This window comes from Leguminivora glycinivorella, chromosome 19 (genome assembly GCF_023078275.1).
Source record: "Leguminivora glycinivorella isolate SPB_JAAS2020 chromosome 19, LegGlyc_1.1, whole genome shotgun sequence".
NCBI lineage: Eukaryota > Metazoa > Arthropoda > Insecta > Lepidoptera > Tortricidae > Leguminivora > Leguminivora glycinivorella.
The window spans coordinates 14,927,614-14,947,139 of NC_062989.1; the positions used below are offsets into that span (position 1 = coordinate 14,927,614).

General features: G+C 36.6%; 1 protein-coding gene and 3 non-coding genes across 9 annotated transcripts in view; 3 read left to right on the forward strand and 1 right to left on the reverse strand.

The window, feature by feature from the left end:
• Positions 1-19,305, reverse strand: part of LOC125236424 (rhomboid-related protein 2-like) — a 58,375-nt gene extending 39,070 nt beyond the window's left edge. For all 6 annotated transcript variants that reach the window (XM_048143226.1, XM_048143225.1, XM_048143224.1 and 3 more), the window contains exons 1-2: positions 18,985-19,305; positions 4,930-5,188 (exon numbers count right to left, since the gene is read on the reverse strand). In XM_048143226.1, the coding sequence (XP_047999183.1) occupies positions 4,930-5,188; positions 18,985-19,068 (343 nt within the window). In that variant the 5' untranslated portion in view covers positions 19,069-19,305. The remainder of the gene's footprint in view (positions 1-4,929; positions 5,189-18,984) is intronic.
• LOC125236852 lies at positions 6,363-6,481 on the forward strand. The gene has a single exon (XR_007178240.1). It is a non-coding gene; the product is annotated as a 5S ribosomal RNA (ribosomal RNA).
• LOC125236854 lies at positions 7,875-7,993 on the forward strand. The gene has a single exon (XR_007178242.1). It is a non-coding gene; the product is annotated as a 5S ribosomal RNA (ribosomal RNA).
• LOC125236853 lies at positions 8,329-8,447 on the forward strand. Its single transcript, XR_007178241.1, has one exon. It is a non-coding gene; the product is annotated as a 5S ribosomal RNA (ribosomal RNA).
• Positions 19,306-19,526: the final 221 nt, after the last annotated feature.

Here is a 19,526-nt window from a genome sequence, read left to right on the forward strand (position 1 = left end):
GGTGAATGGTGAACTGAATGGCAACAAGCCGGATTAAAAATGTAAAATTTTGAAAAAACCCCCGACCGCGACTTAGTGGACCGATTTTCATAAAACATGGCTAAGAACACTCCCGACTTACACAGCTTTCAGACAAAAAAACTAAATCAAAATCAGTTCGTCCGTTCGGGAGCTACGATGCCACAGACAGACAGACAAACAGACAGATAGACAGACACACACACAGACAGACACGTCAAACTTATAACACCCCGTCGTTTTTGCGTCGGGGGTTAAAAAGCAATTTTACCATTCAACTTCACGGAGGTTATTTACACGGTTGATATTCTCTGAAGACACTCTGTTTACTGGTGTAAGTCACCTTACGGCAGTTATGAGTGTTATGACATCATCTAGGAATTCCACGTATCGATTTACACTTTCATAATGAGTTTTCTTTTTTAACCCTCGACGCAAACACGACGGGGTGTTATAAGATTGATGACGTGTCTGTCTGTGTGTGTGTCTGTCCCGATGAATTCACTTTCGATTTCGATTTAGTTTTTTTTGTTTGAAAGCTGAGTTAGTCGGGAGTGTTCTTAGCCATGTTTTATGAAAATCGGTCCACTATGTCGCGGTCGGGGGTTTTTTCAAAATTTTAATTTTGTGGTTAGGTTATTTAACAATATCTTTGCCATCTCCGAATATTATAGAATGCTACTTGTACTATTATATATTCTGTGATGCTACTAAGGTACTTAACGATATATTGCAAACACATTTAAATTACGAATTATGTTCAGTCTCGTGAAAGAAACGACCTTGCCGACTGATGAAGAATGCATATTGTTTGCTCGTTATTTATTACTTATACAAGTAAATGTTTACACATTCATAAGAACATTAACGGAAGGGAATGGAATGTTGGATATTACTAGATATTGTACTATAAAAGTCATCTAAATACCGCAGATGAAGAAAACTAAAGATAATATTACTAAAACCTTGCGATTAAAAATAAAGACATTATACAGGGTGCAAACCTAATACGGACGAATCTGGTGGTGACGGTGAGTATAGGATAGAAGAAATGTAATTAGATAACTTTTACTTAAAATTCAAATAAATATCTTATCCATACAAAATCATTCGGCCCGCAATGTAATGCAAACACACTCGCGTTATAGTACGTTGCTTCTGGAAAGTTATGTATGAAAATTTTGGCATAATTAATGGAAGATTTTTTTTTGATTGGGATATGTACATTATAGGCCGAAGTTATTTTTCATCAACCCTCCCCATCCCTCCCCCCTCTGCGTCACCCCTCTTCCCCCCCTTAAATAGCCGAAAATGCGGTTTTTCGCGATTTCTGACAAAACCGTTGATGATACAGAAAAAGCGTGTATGAATAAAGTAATCCTTAATAAATTTACTACAAATCATTCATTGACACTTTGGTTCTAGCACTTATAGTTTTTGCGTGATCCATCACGAAAGTTGGTCCTTTGCTGCAATTTTCTTTAATGAATGTTAAGTTTTCGCCCAAATTGCTTACGAAATCTGTTTGATATTACTAAAATATTATAAACTGAAAATGAATTTCAGGGGGAAAAATCACTACCATGGGTGGAACTTGAACTCACGGCTTCTGGATTGATACTCCAGGGCTCTACCAACAGCTACCAAAAGCTCATCCCCAGTCATCGATATACTATATGGATCAATGGTACTCCTAGCAACTACTACCGTGAAAATATTACGTCTTAAATAGTTACTGGAATTCCAAGACATATTGTAAATTCCACCCATGGTAGTGATTTTTTCCCCCTTAATTTTATTTTAGTCATGAGTTACAATATTTTAGTCATATCAAACAGATTTCGACGATTTCGTAAGCATTTTGGGCGAAAACTTAACATTCATTAAAGAAAATTGCAGCAAAGGACCAACTTTCGTGACGGATCGCGCGAAAACTATAAGTGCTAGAACCAAAGTGTTAATGAATGATTTGTAGTAAATTTATTAAGGATTACTTTGTTCCTACGCGCTTTTTCTGTATCTTCAACATTTTTGTCAGAAATCGAGAAAAACCGCATTTTCGGCACTTTAAGGGAGGGTAGAGGGGTGACGCAGAGGGGGAGGAGTGGGGAGGGTTGATGAAAAATAACTTCGGTGTATAAGGTACATATTTCAATTAAAAAAAACCTTCCATTAATTATGCCGTAATTTTAGCTAATTTCCCCCTACTATTAATCACTCGTTGACAGTTGTCAATAAGTTGTCATTGCCCGTCATAGCAACCATGTTTACAGTAGGTACAATTGCCGCTGAAAAAAATATGGGGTAAAAATTAAGAGTAACTCAAAAACTTTTTAAGGTTTAATTTATCGCCCGTATTACGCTTAGCTACACGCTGTAGATAAGTCTTGGCGTAGTAATATCAAAACACACAATCGTAAAAAATCAAACCGTCTACGAAGTTAATTAGTCTATTTATTCTGATGTCACAGACAATTAATCTTTTTAAAGTGATATGATGTCACGGGTCACAATGGTATCACTTTCTGGTGATAAGTGACGTTAGCATGATTAAATAATTCAATTAACATACCTACTACCTACTGCCTACCGTGTTATCTCTTTTTTTATGTGTAAACATAAGATTTAAAAGTTTAAATATTTATTTTAATAAGTATAACTGATGAATGACTCATTTACCTTATAAATAACCTAACCACAAAATTAAAATTTTGAAAAAAACCCCGACTGCGACATAGTAGACCGTTTTTCATGAAACATGCCTAAGAACACTCCCGACTAACTCAGCTTTCAGACAAAAAAAAACTAAATCTAATCGGTTCATCCGTTCGGGAGCTACGATGCCACAGACAGACACACACACAAACAGACAGACAGACAGACGGACGGACAAATGGACAGACAGACAGACACGTCAAACTTATAACACCCCGTCGTTTTTGCGTCGGGGGTTAAAAATAAAGGTATTTAGAAGCCGAGTTAATCAAAATCATATAAGCTATGGCTTACAAAATAAATCAGGTAATTTTAAGGTATTATTCATAATTTGATTGTCATCGAAATAAGCTGAATAAATATTGAATAAATTTTATTCATAACTACATCCGCGCGAAACAGGGAATTCCATGTTAAGTAATGATGTTACCTACATATAATATAAATACAAAATACGAGTATACACACTTCTATAATATATAAACCTTGGTTAATAATTTACTGTCTGCTTATAAATACACTGCAACAAAGTGCAACGGGAAACTATTTTACATAATACATTACAATATATGACGTTGCAAAGACGAGTACACAAGACATTATGTACAGTCAACCCATTAGAACCCTAGGCCACTCTAGAACCATGTCAAAATGACAAGCAGTAAGAGATTTCTTACAATCTGATTTATAAACGTCACTATGACATAGTTCTACAGTGGCCTAGGGTTCCAATTGGTTGACTGTACCTAAAGATATAATCTTTAGGTAATCTATCTATTCTAATAATTATATTCTTGTCTATACAACGTCATGATGCATCAATAATTTACAATATTTACAACTAAGCTAAATATTACTTGACAACACTAATTACAAATTACTGTGAACCATGCGATTTCTACTATCAAAACTACTAAATGTATGCAAAACAAAACAACACATTTTGATCATCTCAGTTTAAAATCATGTGCTTGGTGCGGTTCCCTTAATATTTTTTCATCACCCCCGCACTTTAAATGTGCTATTGCGCGCAGGCGGAGCGTGAGTTATAGAAAAATCGTTCTCCCAAGGGAATAATGAAATTTTCCCCTCACTAGCTCGGAAACACGTGTTTTGTCCTTTAATACCAGAGGGTAAAAACGCATTTTATCCACTAGTGGGTAAAGTAATTTGACCTTGAATAAAGTCAAATTAACTGATTTAAAGTTGATAAAAGTAGGTGAATCTAGTAATAAAAATGATTTACCACCTGTGGAACTACTGGAAGCAGTGAAAAACGCATTTTATGCGTTGTAGTTTCCTCGCTATAGTGAGGGGAAAAGTTTTGTGTTACACTCGGGTGCAAATGTATTTTACTTCTCGTGTGTTAAAAAACTCGCAAGCTCAGGATTCTATTCTCGAACCACTCGCTTCGCTCGTGGTTCAACTATAGAATCCTTTCACTTGCTCGTTTTTCAATTCCACACTCGGCGTTAAAATACAACTTTGCCCCCTTGTATAACAAATAACTATTCTTGTACCGTATTTAACTTTTTTACATCTATTTACATATTTTTTACATTGCGAGTGTGATGAAAAACATTGTGTGTAACTCGGGGAGTATGAATATTACAAACTCGAGTCTTTAAATCGCTCCGGCAAGCCGTCGCGATTTAACTTACTCTCGTTAGTAATATTCAACTTCCTCCCCTTGTTGCACAATGTACTATTAAATCATTGTCAAATTTTACATTTGCAGCTATGAAGATACACAAAGGCCGCATTTTTAAACCTTTTACGATATAACCCCCGACGCAAAAACGACGGGGTGTTATAAGTTTGACGTGTCTGTCTGTGTGTGTGTCTCTCTGTCTGTGGCATCGTGGCTCCCGAACGGATGAACCGATTTGGATTTAGTTTTTTTCGTCTCAAAGCTGAGTAAGTCGGGAGCGTTCTTAGCCATGTTTTATGAAAATCGGTCTACTATGTCGCGGTCGGGGGTTTTACCAAAATTTTAATTTTGTGGTTTTAGGTTATTAATCTTCAAACTAAAAATTATATTGCACAGGCAGAGCTATCAAATCGCTGTCAACATATTATGACTGTAGTTCATTGTTCACATGATCAGTGTATCAAAAATATGGATGGTTTGGGACCTTTGTGTGTCTTCATTCCTACATCAAACATCACACCAACTCAGTCTTAACCTAAACTCACCCGTTGTATCAACCGGCCCCCGATGCGGCACAATAGAATGCACATATCTTGCCACAAAGTGCCCAAAGACCGCCTTAAAGTCCGGATTGTGCATCATCTCGACAAACTCGTTGAAGTCGAGATACCCAGAGTTGTCTCTGTCGGCGAGTTTCATGATCTTCTCGACCACATTGTCGGGGAGATCGTGTTCGTATTCGCGGGATTCGATGATCTCTTTGAGTTCCGCGTAGGATATCTTGCCGTCAGCATCTCGGTCGTACTGGAAAAGAGGGGGGATGGTTAGTCTTTTTTTTTTACCCCCGAGGCAAAAACAACGGGGTGTTATAAGTTTGACGTGTCTGTCTGTCTGTGTGCGTGTCTATCTGTGGCATCGTAGCTCCCAAACGGATAAACCGATTTCGATTTAGTTTTTTTTTGTTTGAAAGTTGAGTTAGTCGGGAGTGTTCTTAGCCATGTTTCATAAAAATCGGTCTTCTATGTCGCGGTCGGTGGTTTTTTCTAAATTTTTTTTTTATGGTGTAATTATTACTTACAAGCTTTTATTCAACTTGCCTTGTTAATAGTATGATGTTAGTTTGGGTCAAAACGTAGAAGCTAAATTTGACCCACTTCCCGGTTTTCGATGGAGCTGAAAGTTTGCATAGGTACATATGTAAATTACGTGACAATACAATATTATGGTATCATGGAGATGATCTGATGATGGAGCAGAAAGGTGTGGTCATAGGAACTCTGTTATGTCGTCGTATACCCATCGAGTAAGGGGTTTTTAGAAACGTCTCGGAGAGCAGTAGATGACTGTTGAAAGAAAGGTACAATTGTTGATACAAAAAACTTGTTAATATACTCGTAGGTTAGTTTAGGGAGTACGTATCAATAACCTACTCTGCAATCTATTGTTCTCATTAGAAATGTTGGAAGATGCCTGTTAAGGGATGTTTGTCATGAACTAATAGAAAAACTCAAGTGGAAGCAGCTCACCGGAGGGAGGATTTTGTATGTACGTACAAAACATGAGAAATGTTTCACGAGTAACCTCAGTTACGTTACTGCTCAGAAATTTCAGAATAAATGTCAAAAGACTCCACTACACCACACCCCGGACATTGGCCATCAAATATATGAAAGAGTTGCGTTCCTAGCACACAGTCTAAGCTCGTGTAGCTGAACGCGTACTAAGCGTAATGAGTGAAATATGACAGGTCGATTGTTCGCATTTTTTACAGGCGGTAACTGTGAGGTAACCGAGAGGGGGTGGGTGGCACTTTCAGCGGGGAGCGGGAGTGGCCATACTGTACGATAGTACTCTTTATTATACTGTGACTACACACACAAAACGCGGTAAGTATCTGTCTTCAGATAGAGTTTGTCTTATAAGATGTGTCAATGACGTCATATTTCAGATATCGTTGACAATTTTCAACTACCACATCGCCAACGTCCATACCACGTTGAATACACCGGTTCTCGTCCGATCACCGAAGTTAAGCAACGTCGGGCGAGGTCAGTACTTGGATGGGTGACCGCCTGGGAACACCTCGTGTCGTTGGCTTTTTGCTCCTTTTTTTTTCTTTTGGTATTTGACAGTACTGCTTTTCCAAAAAAAAAAAAATTTACTAACTAACACAACGCGTAAATGAGTTTTATCACATTGCGGTATTTGATTGGTGTGTGTGTTGAATTGTGATACTTGTTCTATACCCCAATTGCTAATTCGAGTCCAAAAAAACTACTACGATGTTGCCACTGCAATAAAATGTTTGTAAAATAGTATAATCCTTTTTTATAAAAACACACGCCAAGATAAATTATTTATTATTTATTTCAATCCTTTGATTTATATATTTAATAGTCTTTTATTATTTACATAAATACTAGGACGCCCGATTTTTTTTCTTTTTTTCCGTGATTTTTAGTTGTAAAGTTGGTATTGCGCTTGTATCACTTCAGGTATCAATAACATTTGGTGCTATATTTTGCGGTATAGAACAAGCTATATTGATATAGATATTGTGACCAATTTTTATACATATATTTTACAATTAGCTAATCAGCGAAATAGTGTATAGTGGGCTTTATGGTTGCCACGGCCGCCATTGTTTTGGAAGCGGCCATGACACCATGGTCTGTCAAACTGTATTTGTTGAATTTATTATTATGTATGATAAACAGATATACAGACTACATCTCTGATATATGATAGACAGACGTTAATATGCAAGTAGCGCTTTATTGACAACCGACACTTATGAACCTATTAGATAAAAAATGGCACATGTAATGATCTATTGTTTTACCTTAAAGAGAGTATGTAAGTTTGAGTAATGTTCTTCAATTTATGGTTCCAAATCTCCTGAGGAGTCTCAGAGATACATTGGGCACTCGTTCAATACGCTAAGGAAATACCTTTCGTGAGCCCCTGACTTCGCCACGCGCCATTCTGAGAGCCAGTTCAGGTGCTACCCTTCAGCAATAACATTCTAATATTGGTAATGGGTTGTTAGACTACAATGACTAATTTAATAAACATTGGCGAAAATTGCACCTGACTGAGATAGGGCAGCTTTAGTGCATACATTTGTCTGGTTTAAGTTTTATTATTATTAGCAACGTGAATGAAGGTGATGTTGATTGTCACATATACACGTAATATAATGCGAATTACCAACATTTATCATCAGTGGCGACCGGTGGAACTAATTTGACGTATGAGAATTAAAACAAAAAAAACTAAAACGAATTTTCTTCACAATTTTATCATAAAGTATTCTTGGATTTCTTAGGTGCCAAATAAAGAATGTAGAAGGTTGGCGAAACCTGAAAAGTATTTTGACAGTGACATAAGTGACATTGACAGCTGTGACATTGACGTATCTGTCGTAGTTTTTTTGGACTCGAATTAGCAATTGGGGCTGATACGGATTATAATTTTCAAGTGTTTGGTTGCCAACGTCCATACCACGTTGAATACACCGGTTCTCGTCTGATCACCGAAGTTAAGCAACGTCGGGCGAGGTCAGTACTTGGATGGGTGACCGCCTGGGAACACCTCGTGTCGTTGGCTTTTTGTTTCTTTTTCTTTTGGTAATTTGACAGTAAGTACTGCTTTTCCACCTACCTAACTACCTTGTACTTTAGCAAAGGAAAGGACCATTTGCACGGTAACACACACGCATTCGAGGGTATTTGATTGGTGTACTGAATTGTGAAGCTGTTTTTAGTCAATTAACCTAACCTAACACCAAAAGAAAAGTTAAAAAAAAAAACAAAATTCAAAACATTTTTCTTGACACAGTTTGTCTTTTAGGTTACTTGTACAAGCACGAAGCAGAGGTAGATTATTTATAAAAATATGACGTCATATTTCTGATATGGATGTTAATTTTCAAACACCTTATCGCCAACGTCCATACCACGTTGAATACACCGGTTCTCGTCCGATCACCGAAGTTAAGCAACGTCGGGCGAGGTCAGTACTTGGATGGGTGACCGCCTGGGAACACCTCGTGTCGTTGGCTTTTTGTTCTTTTTCTTTTGGTTTTCCCGACTTCATATTTTTCTTAACTTTTGGGCCAATTTACGTTATCGATTTAAAATAGTATAAATATTGCTGACCAAATGAAATAATACAGTATCGCACATTCATTCTATTTTATAGGCGTAAACGCAACGCCTATCATTTCTAATCTATGTATTATCAATACTAATACATATTATAAATGGCAAAGTGTGTGTGTCTATTTGTTTGTCCGTCTTTCATGGAGCGAATAGACGTGATTTTTTTAAGTGGAGATATAGTTGATTGAAGCGATGGAGAGTGACATAGGCTACTTTTTGTCTCTTTCTAACGCGAGCGAAGCCGCGGGCAAAAGTTAGTAACATTTTATGTTTTCTACTAGATATAATGTGCTATTGTTATCTTGATATCTTTAGGAGTAGTATCTTCACACCTAGATTAGGTCATAAGCTACATGAGGAAGTGGGCAAATATTTGTTAAGTATACCAATCGTTAAGGAATTTTATGACTCAAACAAACGCAAAAATATCCTAGCTAGTATGGTACGGAAATAAGAGTACACTCGCATCATCACTTACCACCAGTAGGCCTAGCACATGATTGCCCCGAGATTATGTCGCCGCGAGATAGATGACACGTCTTCTTCTAACTGTATTAATGACATAAGGACGGGTAGTCTATCTCGCGGCAATCATGTGCTAACCCTACAGGTGTGATCGTGGTCAAACGTCTACCTATTCACACAAAAAAAGAAAAAAAAACTCGATTTCACCAACTTTACAAACCAACATTCCAAATATGAAATTACATAGTATGCTGTATTTTACTCTAAGAACATGTGTACAATGTAGAACGAAAAGCAAACAAAACGGATTGGTAGAAAATTCGGATTCGTGGAAAATAGAGCCATTCTCCATATACATATACTTACGCCGTGTCTTGCGTGGGCGACGGTCGCGCGACCGTCGCCGTCGCGTCTCATACTTCCATATCGATAAGGTTTGATTTCGTATGCGTCGCATCTCCGTCGCGCGACCATCGCGCGACCGTCGCCCACGAAAGCCACGGCGTTATTCATATTTTTATATAAAAATATTATACTAAAATAATAAGTTCAAAGATAAATCAACCGTCATCTGCATCGGTTTTCTGGTTTTTAGAGATTTTACTGCATTAACTGTACGATAAGGTACAATTTTTTTACGGCTACCTACAAGTTTAAACATAAAAAAAAGTAAAGGGAAAGTGTGGAGACGCAAGTTCAAATCTTGTCCGAAACATTGATTTTATCCACTTTCCCTTCATTCCGAACAGTGGAACTTACCTACAAACATTTTTACTTAAAACAAAACTGTCCTATGAATTTTACCGATTGTGGCTTATTTCACCACAGTGACATGCACGATTCTGTGCCTATTTCTGGGTTGATAAGTAACATTATTACTTAGCGTCAATATATCTTTGTTGAACGGACAATAAACGGCGAAATGTCACTGTCTGGTGACAACTGTCACTTTGGTGAAACAGGCCACTGGCAGTGGTCGGATAGAACTGGATTCCCGTCAGCTTGCCTATCTTGTAAAAACTGTTGGGGAAACTGTACATTGCAAATAAACACAAATATTATTGTAATTCAATCCTTACATTTCCTTATTCCTAATCCTTTGACGTTAAACCTAAATTAGTCACGTTCATTGAGCAAAACATTCTTGAATGGGACAACTAAAATGTAATAAACAATCGTCTACAATTAACTGTTTTTGTCGTAGTCTGATGACCACAATGTATTAATGTAATCAATAATATGACGTAGGCTGTCTGATCTGAAAATACTGTTAAGATGTGAAATGGTAAAGGCTTTTTATAGTACGAAATTTTGGGAATTAAACGCAAAACCAGTTTTAATATTGACATGAAAACATGTCTAATAACTCTGCATACCATAGCAGTGTGAAAAGTGAGTAATATATCGGTGGATACGGACAAATAAAAGTTTAAACAAAAGTATATTGTGGTGACGGGTTAAGAATTTCACCACCCCTTTCTTCCCGTGGGTGTCGTAGAAGGCGACTGTGGGATATGGGTTGAATTGTGGCGTAGGCGAGAGGCTGAAACCTGTCACTGCAATGTCACAATTTGGATTTCTTTTAACCCCTTTTTGCTAAGAGTGGCACTGAAACTTAGTAGTTCATGTGCTCTGCTATGTATATTTTAATAGTAATTGATGCAGTATAATGTACAGATCACCATATTAATTATACACTAATTTTCGTATCTTACTATATTATTTTATGTCTGGAGGTAATCATATGACGTAGGTCTGTAGGTCACCGCAGGTGCCGCTATGAATTTGACTTCAAGATCACTTACATTGACGTGCGTTTGGCAAGGTGTCATCGAACTCCGGAGATGTTTTTATACATTTAATCGTGTCCTATTTGTCGACATACCGACAACAGTGTCATTGTTTCTGGCCTTCTTTTGGGAGTTACTTAGTTTATTTTATGTAATAATGTTTTGATTTCTAGTTTGACATATGTATGTATTATGTATAGGCAAATGTATTTGGCCCGAACTTGTTGATGTTTGTATCTGATGTTTTGTATTAAGCGAACGAAACAGCTCTCACACACACTCTTATATAGACATTATAAACCTCCTGTACTGCTTTTGTTAGAGGCTGAAAGTGCTTGAGTCACTATCACTTAACTATGTTAATTATAAGATGTAATGTTTTGAAAAGAAGTTGCCCGCCGAGTTTCTTGCCGGTCCCATAGTGGATACCCCCCTCCCAACTGAGGGGGGACTGAAATCTTCTCGAGGCTGAGGCGTAGGGTTAGAGCCGGCGTAGCTTTATTTGACGTTCATATGCGCATTGTAATATGCCTACTTGAAAAATAAATATTTCATTTTCATTTCATTTTCATTTTCATTATGTCTTAAATTTTAAAAGAGAATAATGATGATCGAAATTTGCGATTTTTGGCTGTCGTGGTCAAAATCCTCAAATTTATTAACATCATATAATTTAAGATACTTTTTTGTTTCTAACATTGGCTCGTTGGGTGGACGACATTCGAAAAACTGCGGGGCACTTCTGGATGAGATTAGCCCAGGACCGGGATAAGTTGAAATGATGTTGATGATGACCTAGGTACTAGTTAGTTTCAATCAATCCATGCACGAGCTAAAACCGAGCGTGTTTGTGAAATTCATTATTAGTTTCCAATCAGTATTTAGTGGCCCAGTTTACAAACCTTAGAGGAAACGCGTAATGGCATGCAGTATGCACCAAAATATCGGAATATTCGATAATGTAGTTTGAGATGTTTGATTTATTTGGTTATTGTAATATTTACGGATTCTATTTGATTCTTACATTTATTTATAATGTGGTTTAGGTTGTATTATACTTATTTGAGCTTCGGAAGGAGACGCTACAGGAGCAAAAATGTTAAAATGGAAAGGAGCCCCCCTTTCCATTCGGGAATTATAGTTAAATGTAGGTACTAGTGTTACTAACTAGATTTATTGAAAAAAAATTGTACATTCAGAACAACTCAGTTAAAAGATATTGCGAAAAAATCTTTAAAATCGAGGTTCCGCTCTCGACTGTTTCCTCCTTCAAAACTCTATAAATTGTAACGAAATCTGAGAACCTGTATAACAATGAAATTGTCTGTGTCGAACCGTTTAGTTTTTTTGGCTAATTCTTACCAATTTGGAATACCACACTGTTTTTTGCGCCATAATCAATACGGCCATTTTTGGAAAATTTTGATGGGCTCCAGCGTCTTTAAAAATAAGAATATCAAAAAAATCAAAACGGTCCGACACAGATAAAAAAAATAATAATCTGTGTTGAAAAAATCAGCGCTCTATCTTCAAAAACCAGGGAGGAAATAGTCAAGAGCGTTTGTATGGAGAATTGACCCCTCATGTATCGTCTTAATAACTTCTACAAAATGTAAGTGTACATACAGTAGGTACACATAGGTATGATACGATATCATATCAGTGGCTACGCCTAAATTGGCGATGACTAACCTATCCCGTTGAGTCATAAACGTTATAATGGTCCAGCCTCGATGTCAAGCCTTCCTAGGAACCGTTGATAGCACATGTTCCATTCCTTTTTCGTTTTTGATGAGCAAAAGACTTCCTGTGTCTTGATCACTTCGCGTGATCGGGATGAGTGTGTTGTGTTCGTGTAGTTGGATCGTTTCGCGTAACAGACATGAGTAATCTTTAATTTAATCTTATATCACTATTTTATCGTAACTTTTAGAAATTCTATTTCACATACAATCATTTCGTTCAGGATTGAATTACAATAATATTTTTGTTTATTTGCAATGTACAGTTTAATATCGAAGCCGAGAACACCTGTGTCCTTAATTTCAGAAAATAAAACAATATGTTATTGGTCAATGAAGTGCACTAGACTTATATGTAATAATGTAAAAATTAGAAAAAAAATGTCAGATATTTCGTGGTATTTCTGGATTGTCTATAAGAGTCGAAAGAGCTCGCCTACATATGTGACGATCAATCAGAGAAAGGCCCGAATAGAACATAGAAAAATTTTGAAAAAACCCCCCGACCGCGACATAGTAGACCGATTTTCATGAAACATGGCTAAGAACACTCCCAACTCAGCTTTCAGACAAAAAAAAACTAAATCTAAATCGGTTCATCCGTTCGGGAGCTACGATGCCACAGACAGACAGACAAACAGACAGACAAACACACAGACAGACACGTCAAACTTATAACACCCCTTCATTTTTGCGTCGGGGGTTAAAAACGACATATAATCGCAGTTACATAAGACTTGCGTATTTAAAGGACTTGGTCACGACACGACAACGCACAACACCCCTAAACGTCCCTGACCTTGAAGGGGTTAATCTGTAAATAGACGAATAACTTAGTTACAACACTCACAACACAATCATTCACGGTTTACGGTCACTATTTCGTAGATTGGCGCCAAGTGCAAATGCGTGGGACGTAGTTTCAGGTGCGGTAGCCGAATGGCATTTTCTGCGACGCGAAACGAAAACGAAACGCCGCGAAAGGTAGCTTGGATCTGTCGCGCCAATACGCAAGAGCGATAGAGATAGATATCTACGAGCGTTTCGTTTCGTTAGCGTTTGTGCTATTCGGCTTCGTACCCAGACTAGACTGGACGGACTGTTTAGAAATTGATATATATGACATAGTCAGGGCAAGTGTTTAGTCAGATAAAGTCTGATTTGACCTTCAAAAATGTAGACATAAATTATGTTTTTATCGATCATATTATAATTATGTATGTGTTATATTGTAATTATGTAAAGAGATCGCTCTTTAGCGATAAGACCGCCTGTTGTCTACCATAGTTAATTAAAGTTATGTGATGTAATCTTGTTATATTGGTGAACAATAAAGAATATTTGTATTGTATTGTATGTATATCTAATAATATAGGTGAGTTAAGTTCCTTGCGTGCCCCTGAAATCGCAGTAGGTACTGTTTTCATTGATAAATGTCTACAAAATACAGACACACATAGGAATGATAAACTATTGACTATTTTGTTCTCAATATAATTTAATGTTGCACCGCCTACAATTTCTGTTTTGACCGAAGGTTGACTGGTAGAGAATGCCATATAGCATTAAATCCGCCTTGTGTACAATTGTATTTCCTTTGTGCAATAATGATTAAATAAATAAATAAATTAACCCTTAAATGCATAGTGACGTATATTTTTAACTGTATTGATGTCATGATGCATGTCAAAATTCAAATTTGAATAAATATTTGTCAAGGTCATGTATTTAAGGGTTAAGGTATATAAATAAATTAGTTTGCAATGATAATATCACTAAATAAACTAATCTTGTGCTGTTGATGTAAGTAAACAGTAAACCACCTTTTTACACCAACGTTAAGAAATATCAAATCAGGTATATTTCCTGTTTTGCTCTAAAAACTGCTATTCGTAATGACCCAATAAGCATTAGGTACATTCCGGCCTACATGCAGTTTCAACCGATTTTCCTCTTCATAGTTTCATAGCCAAGTTGATCTAAATTCTAAGATTTCGTTTTTTTAAAACGTTCGATTTCAAGTCCACTTTTCAAACCGGCCAAGAGCGTGTGGGCCACGCTCAGTGTAGGGTTCCGTAGTTTCCCGTATTTTTCTCAAAAACTACTCAACCTATCAAGTTTAAAACCATTTTCCTAGAAAGTCTTTATAAAGTTCTTCTTTTGCATTTTTTTTTTCAGACTTTTGAAACATACCAAATTTTAGCTTTCTAGTGTTAACGGTCACTGAGATTATCTGCGGACGAACGGACAGACATGGCGAAACTATAAGGGTTCCTAGTTGACTATGAAACCCTAAAAAGGCTCTATTTACGCGGCGACCGAACTGGCACGCGATTTTATAAACCGATAAGGTAACGCATTGGAATTAAAAATCACATGGGAGATGTCCTTCCGTGTACTTAAATAAGCCCTAACGCAGTTATTTCCATAATAACGATTACCATTAGTACCTATTTAAATAACATATTAGTGTAGCTAATGTTTTATTTAAATAGGTACTCAATTTCGTGATAATGTTTTAACTACCCAGTAGTTAAAACTTTATCACGAAAAGGTTCTCTTCATTCTTAGAGAATTGTTTCGAGTTGCGACGAGAAATCAGTGAGCAAAACTGCACATCTATCTCTTGGGTGCAAATCGAATATCCGTGTTGGAATATTTGTTTGCATTAGCATGAGAGGAAGGAAATTGTTTTTCTCCCTTGTTACTTAACTCATACTTCGTGGTATTGTATTGAAAGAAATGAGTCACCAAATTTAAATTACACAAGTGACTCATATCAGTCATATCACATGGATATAAAAAAAATCAGTCTTATTATTTTTTATTGGTTAAACTGTTGCTTTGAACTGCAGTTCATGGTTGGAAATCTAATAATTTGTTAGTGATTGTGTTATAAATGTTATAATCATTTATCATGTAGGCCGAAGGCCATGAAATTATTATTATGAATAACTTGAAACTTTTACGAAGATGACTCGGTTTGAAAACACTTTGAAAATTACACCATTGTTTTATCTTTTTTTTTAATTATGGCCTGGATGCAAGTCGTGTAAGCCAAGTCTTTGTTGGCATGCTATTAATCATCATCATCATTCACCGGAAACATTGTCGCGCGCATAAGTTAGTGATAGAGTATTTCGTTTTAACGAAGTTCCACTATAAAAATAAAATAAAATAAAAATAGCCTTTATTTATAGTTCCACTATAAGTACAAATAAGTTTTGAGACGTTATTTCTGTGAAAGTGACATTTAGGGTCGTCACACATCGGAATGGCAGCGGCCGGCAGCAATCGGGAGCGGCCGGCAGCGGCGAGCAAGCAGCACGTGGGTGGCAGCGGCCGCGCGACCTACCGGCGTATTATACTTCTAATTTATCACTAATCCACGTGGATAAGACACCTGTCACTCTCACACTGACATACTAGCCAAAGCGTGACTGATGCTTTATCCACATAGATAAGTGATAAAATTGGAAGCATAATACGCCGGCTGCTTGAGTTAGTCAAGTGATACTAGTAGGTCTTGTGGAGAAGACAAGCTCTAGACAGAGAAACATGGAGAAATATGGGAGAAATATGCCAAAGGCAATCAGACAAAACGTCTGTGGAGAAAGGCTAGCAATAAGTAGATATTTTTAAATATGTGGGTAAAGTTTAAAATTATTTCCCACTCGCCACGTCGCTGCCCGACGCTGCCATTTCGGTGTGAGCTGACCCTTAAAACTCGATTCGATTTATTTCGTGATTTCTTATGTTCAATAAGGAAGTATGTATTATCCTGCACTGCGTAATATAGTAGCAATTAAAATCCAGTCACTTATACAACTCCCTGGGTTGAATGGACAATAAATTGCGTGCGTATTTATGGCTATAATTACATAATAACTTGATTGTGGCAATAATTGATACTAGGTAATTCTGCGTTCAGGGATTTTTCAAACCCTAATACTGTCTCAATCAGAAGGAAATGCTACTATCCTGTACAGAATACTGATTAAAAATCTCCTTATTATATAATTTAAAAATAGTAGTTAACAGAGGCATTTTACTTAAAAGAACATAGATAGCATAGAATAAGTTAGATTAAGAAAAATTGCTTTTTTTTTTTTTTTTTTTTTTTTTTTTTTTATTATAAATGGGCTTACTCTTGACCATAGACTAGCCAAAGGCAAAGACGTGGCCTACGATGGAGTGAACTATGCCCTTGCAGGGCTCATGTTTGAAACATTATTTGTTATAATTTTTATACCTATTTATACAACATGATTGCAAATAAAGAACTTGAACTAGCTAGACTTATATTGACCGGGATATATAGACCGCGATTACCTTTTTGATTTTTTACTTTTTGAAATATCGGGAGATCGACAAAAATCTAAAAGGTAATCATGGTCTATATCCCGGTTAGAGTTGTGCCGTTCCCGAGAACGTTCTCCCGTTTGTATGGGAAATGTTCTCTCAGGAGAATATTCTCCATAGTAAAATGAGAACGTTCCCGAGAACGGCACAACTCTAATCCCGGTCAATATAAGACTAATGAAAATAACCGTGAATCACTCAAAACTCATAGATAGCTAGTAAAAAAAACATTCTTGCGACAAGAGTCCAAGACTGAGAGAGTATTATTTTACAGGAGTATTTTAATTCATGACCTATAAGTGTGTCGCTTAACTTCAAAACTGGGTAAATCCATTCTGCTATAAGGTTGATTATCTTTCGGATCATATTATATTTTTTATATATTCAACCTTAAAGCAGAATGGATTTACCCACGTTTGAAGTTAAGCGACACAAGTGTACTATCTATACTATCTATAGCATAAAAGTCAGAAATAATAATCAATCAGTGAACTATTTCAAATATTGCGATAACAGCGAGCAAGTGTCTGGCCAGTAGCCAATAGTATTGAGCTAGAATACAAACAATACATTGCATAAAGCCCTCGAGCTCCTAAATGGCTTCGTCAGCTCTGTCCAAGATGCTGACCTATTTAATGACAGGTTGGGTGTTTTAAACTCAAAATTATGTAGTTTCCTGAATGGTTATGTTGGTCGCCCCTAAGCGATGGTAGGAGCTATGCCATGATCTTATTTTGTCAATTTTAATTTTTCTTGATTTTTTTTTTATTGCGATTTTATTTTAATAATTGTGAATTATTTTATTTTGATTATTATTTCTTCATTGTTTAATTGTAATTGTGTCTTTGTATTTTGACTTTTGTCCAGGATGTTTTGACGTTTGGTCCGCTGTAAGCCAAACATGAATGCCTAGATATAAATAAATAAAAGCAGATTGAATAAAACCCAACTGTTTGCACTATTTAGTGTGATAAGCTTATTGTACTATCAGCTGCAAAAGTGAATGGAGAAATTATGAATGAATTCATTGATAAATTCGCGATGCACTTTTGCAGCTGATAGTACATTCAGGAACAAAATAAACTAGACACATTTAAAGTCGAATGCAATTAATTAACATTATTTTACCTTTTTTTCCCAACGTTTCGGCCAGGTTGCACTGGCCGTGGTCGCGGAAGACTGACGTCCCAGCAAAGTGTCACCGGAGATGTAAACACCACGAAACACAAACTACACCCTGTTTTTATTGAATTCCTTTAACTTTAAGGGATGGTTTTTTAGATCAAATACAATTAATTTCCCTAAGAAACTAGCGTCTTCACCCTTCCGGTTATCAAATAATTAACAAAATAAACATAATTACTGAACACGTGTGTGACAGCCTCTACCAATGTTATTGTGAAGTGGTAAAGGCTGTCACACACAGGTTGTTTTGACATGTGCCTTCAATCACTTGGCACTAACTTGAATATTATTCTTAAGGGTATCTCACACTAATTAATTCATTTTTTATGTATGAAAACGATGAAAAAAATGTCTGTTTTAATTGGCAATTCTATCCCTAATCCATCAATCCATAATATTATAAATGGGAAAATGTGTGTGTCTGTTTGTTTGTCCGTCTTTCACGTCAAAACGGAGCGACGAATTGACGTGATTTTTCAAGTGGAGATAGTTGAAGGGATGGAGAGTGCCATAGGCTACTTTTTGTCTCTTTCTAACCCCCCTTCCCTAAAAGGGGGGGTGGAAGTTTGTATGGAGCATTCCGCAAGTTTCGAATTTAATGCGAGCGAAGCCGCGGGCAAAAGCTAGTTTATAATAATTTCAGATCGTAGCAGCAAAACACAAACGGGAAAACAATCATAAAAAAACAATAGACTGTGCGAGGCTAACACCTAAATAAAAATAAAGACCTATGCGAATCAGTAAGCTGGTTACACTAAAATTATACATTCAAATCTTTGCTTTTTGTTCTTTTATTTATTATTTAAATTTTAGTGGTGACCTGGTAGTTCCTATAGATAGTTTACGTGTCAATTGAAAACTAGTTTTTTACGAAAAATACTGATAAAACTTACTTTGTTAAATATTCTCCGCCAGTACAAATCAGACCTCGTCGGCGTCAGTGGCACCGAAACGGTAGTTTCTCCTTGCCCAGGCATTTTCTTTCACTAAAAAATCACGCGTGACTAACAACCAAAACAACTCATACAATATTCGCAAACTAGCACATCACAACACTGTCGAAATTGGGGCGCAGCTAGTATTATGCATCATCGATTAATCTTCGAGAGCGCGTGATAAGATAATGTTATGTGAAAAGTTCGATATTTTTGATAAGTTTTTATTGAAACCGTAGCTCGCGAAACAAAACCATCAACGCTTAGACACCGTTAGCAACTGACCACAGACTGAGCTCAGCTAACGGGTTTAATTTTTAGTGATGTGGCTGACAGGTTGGTAATACCGAAGAAGAACGGTTGAATGAATGATGAATACGGAGTAACAAAGAGTGTGTCAAGATCCAATTAGTCAATAATTATAAATTTAGATATTCCAAAGTTTACAATTTCTGCTTTCAACTCATATTTTTTATATAATTAAGTAGTAAATCAAATTA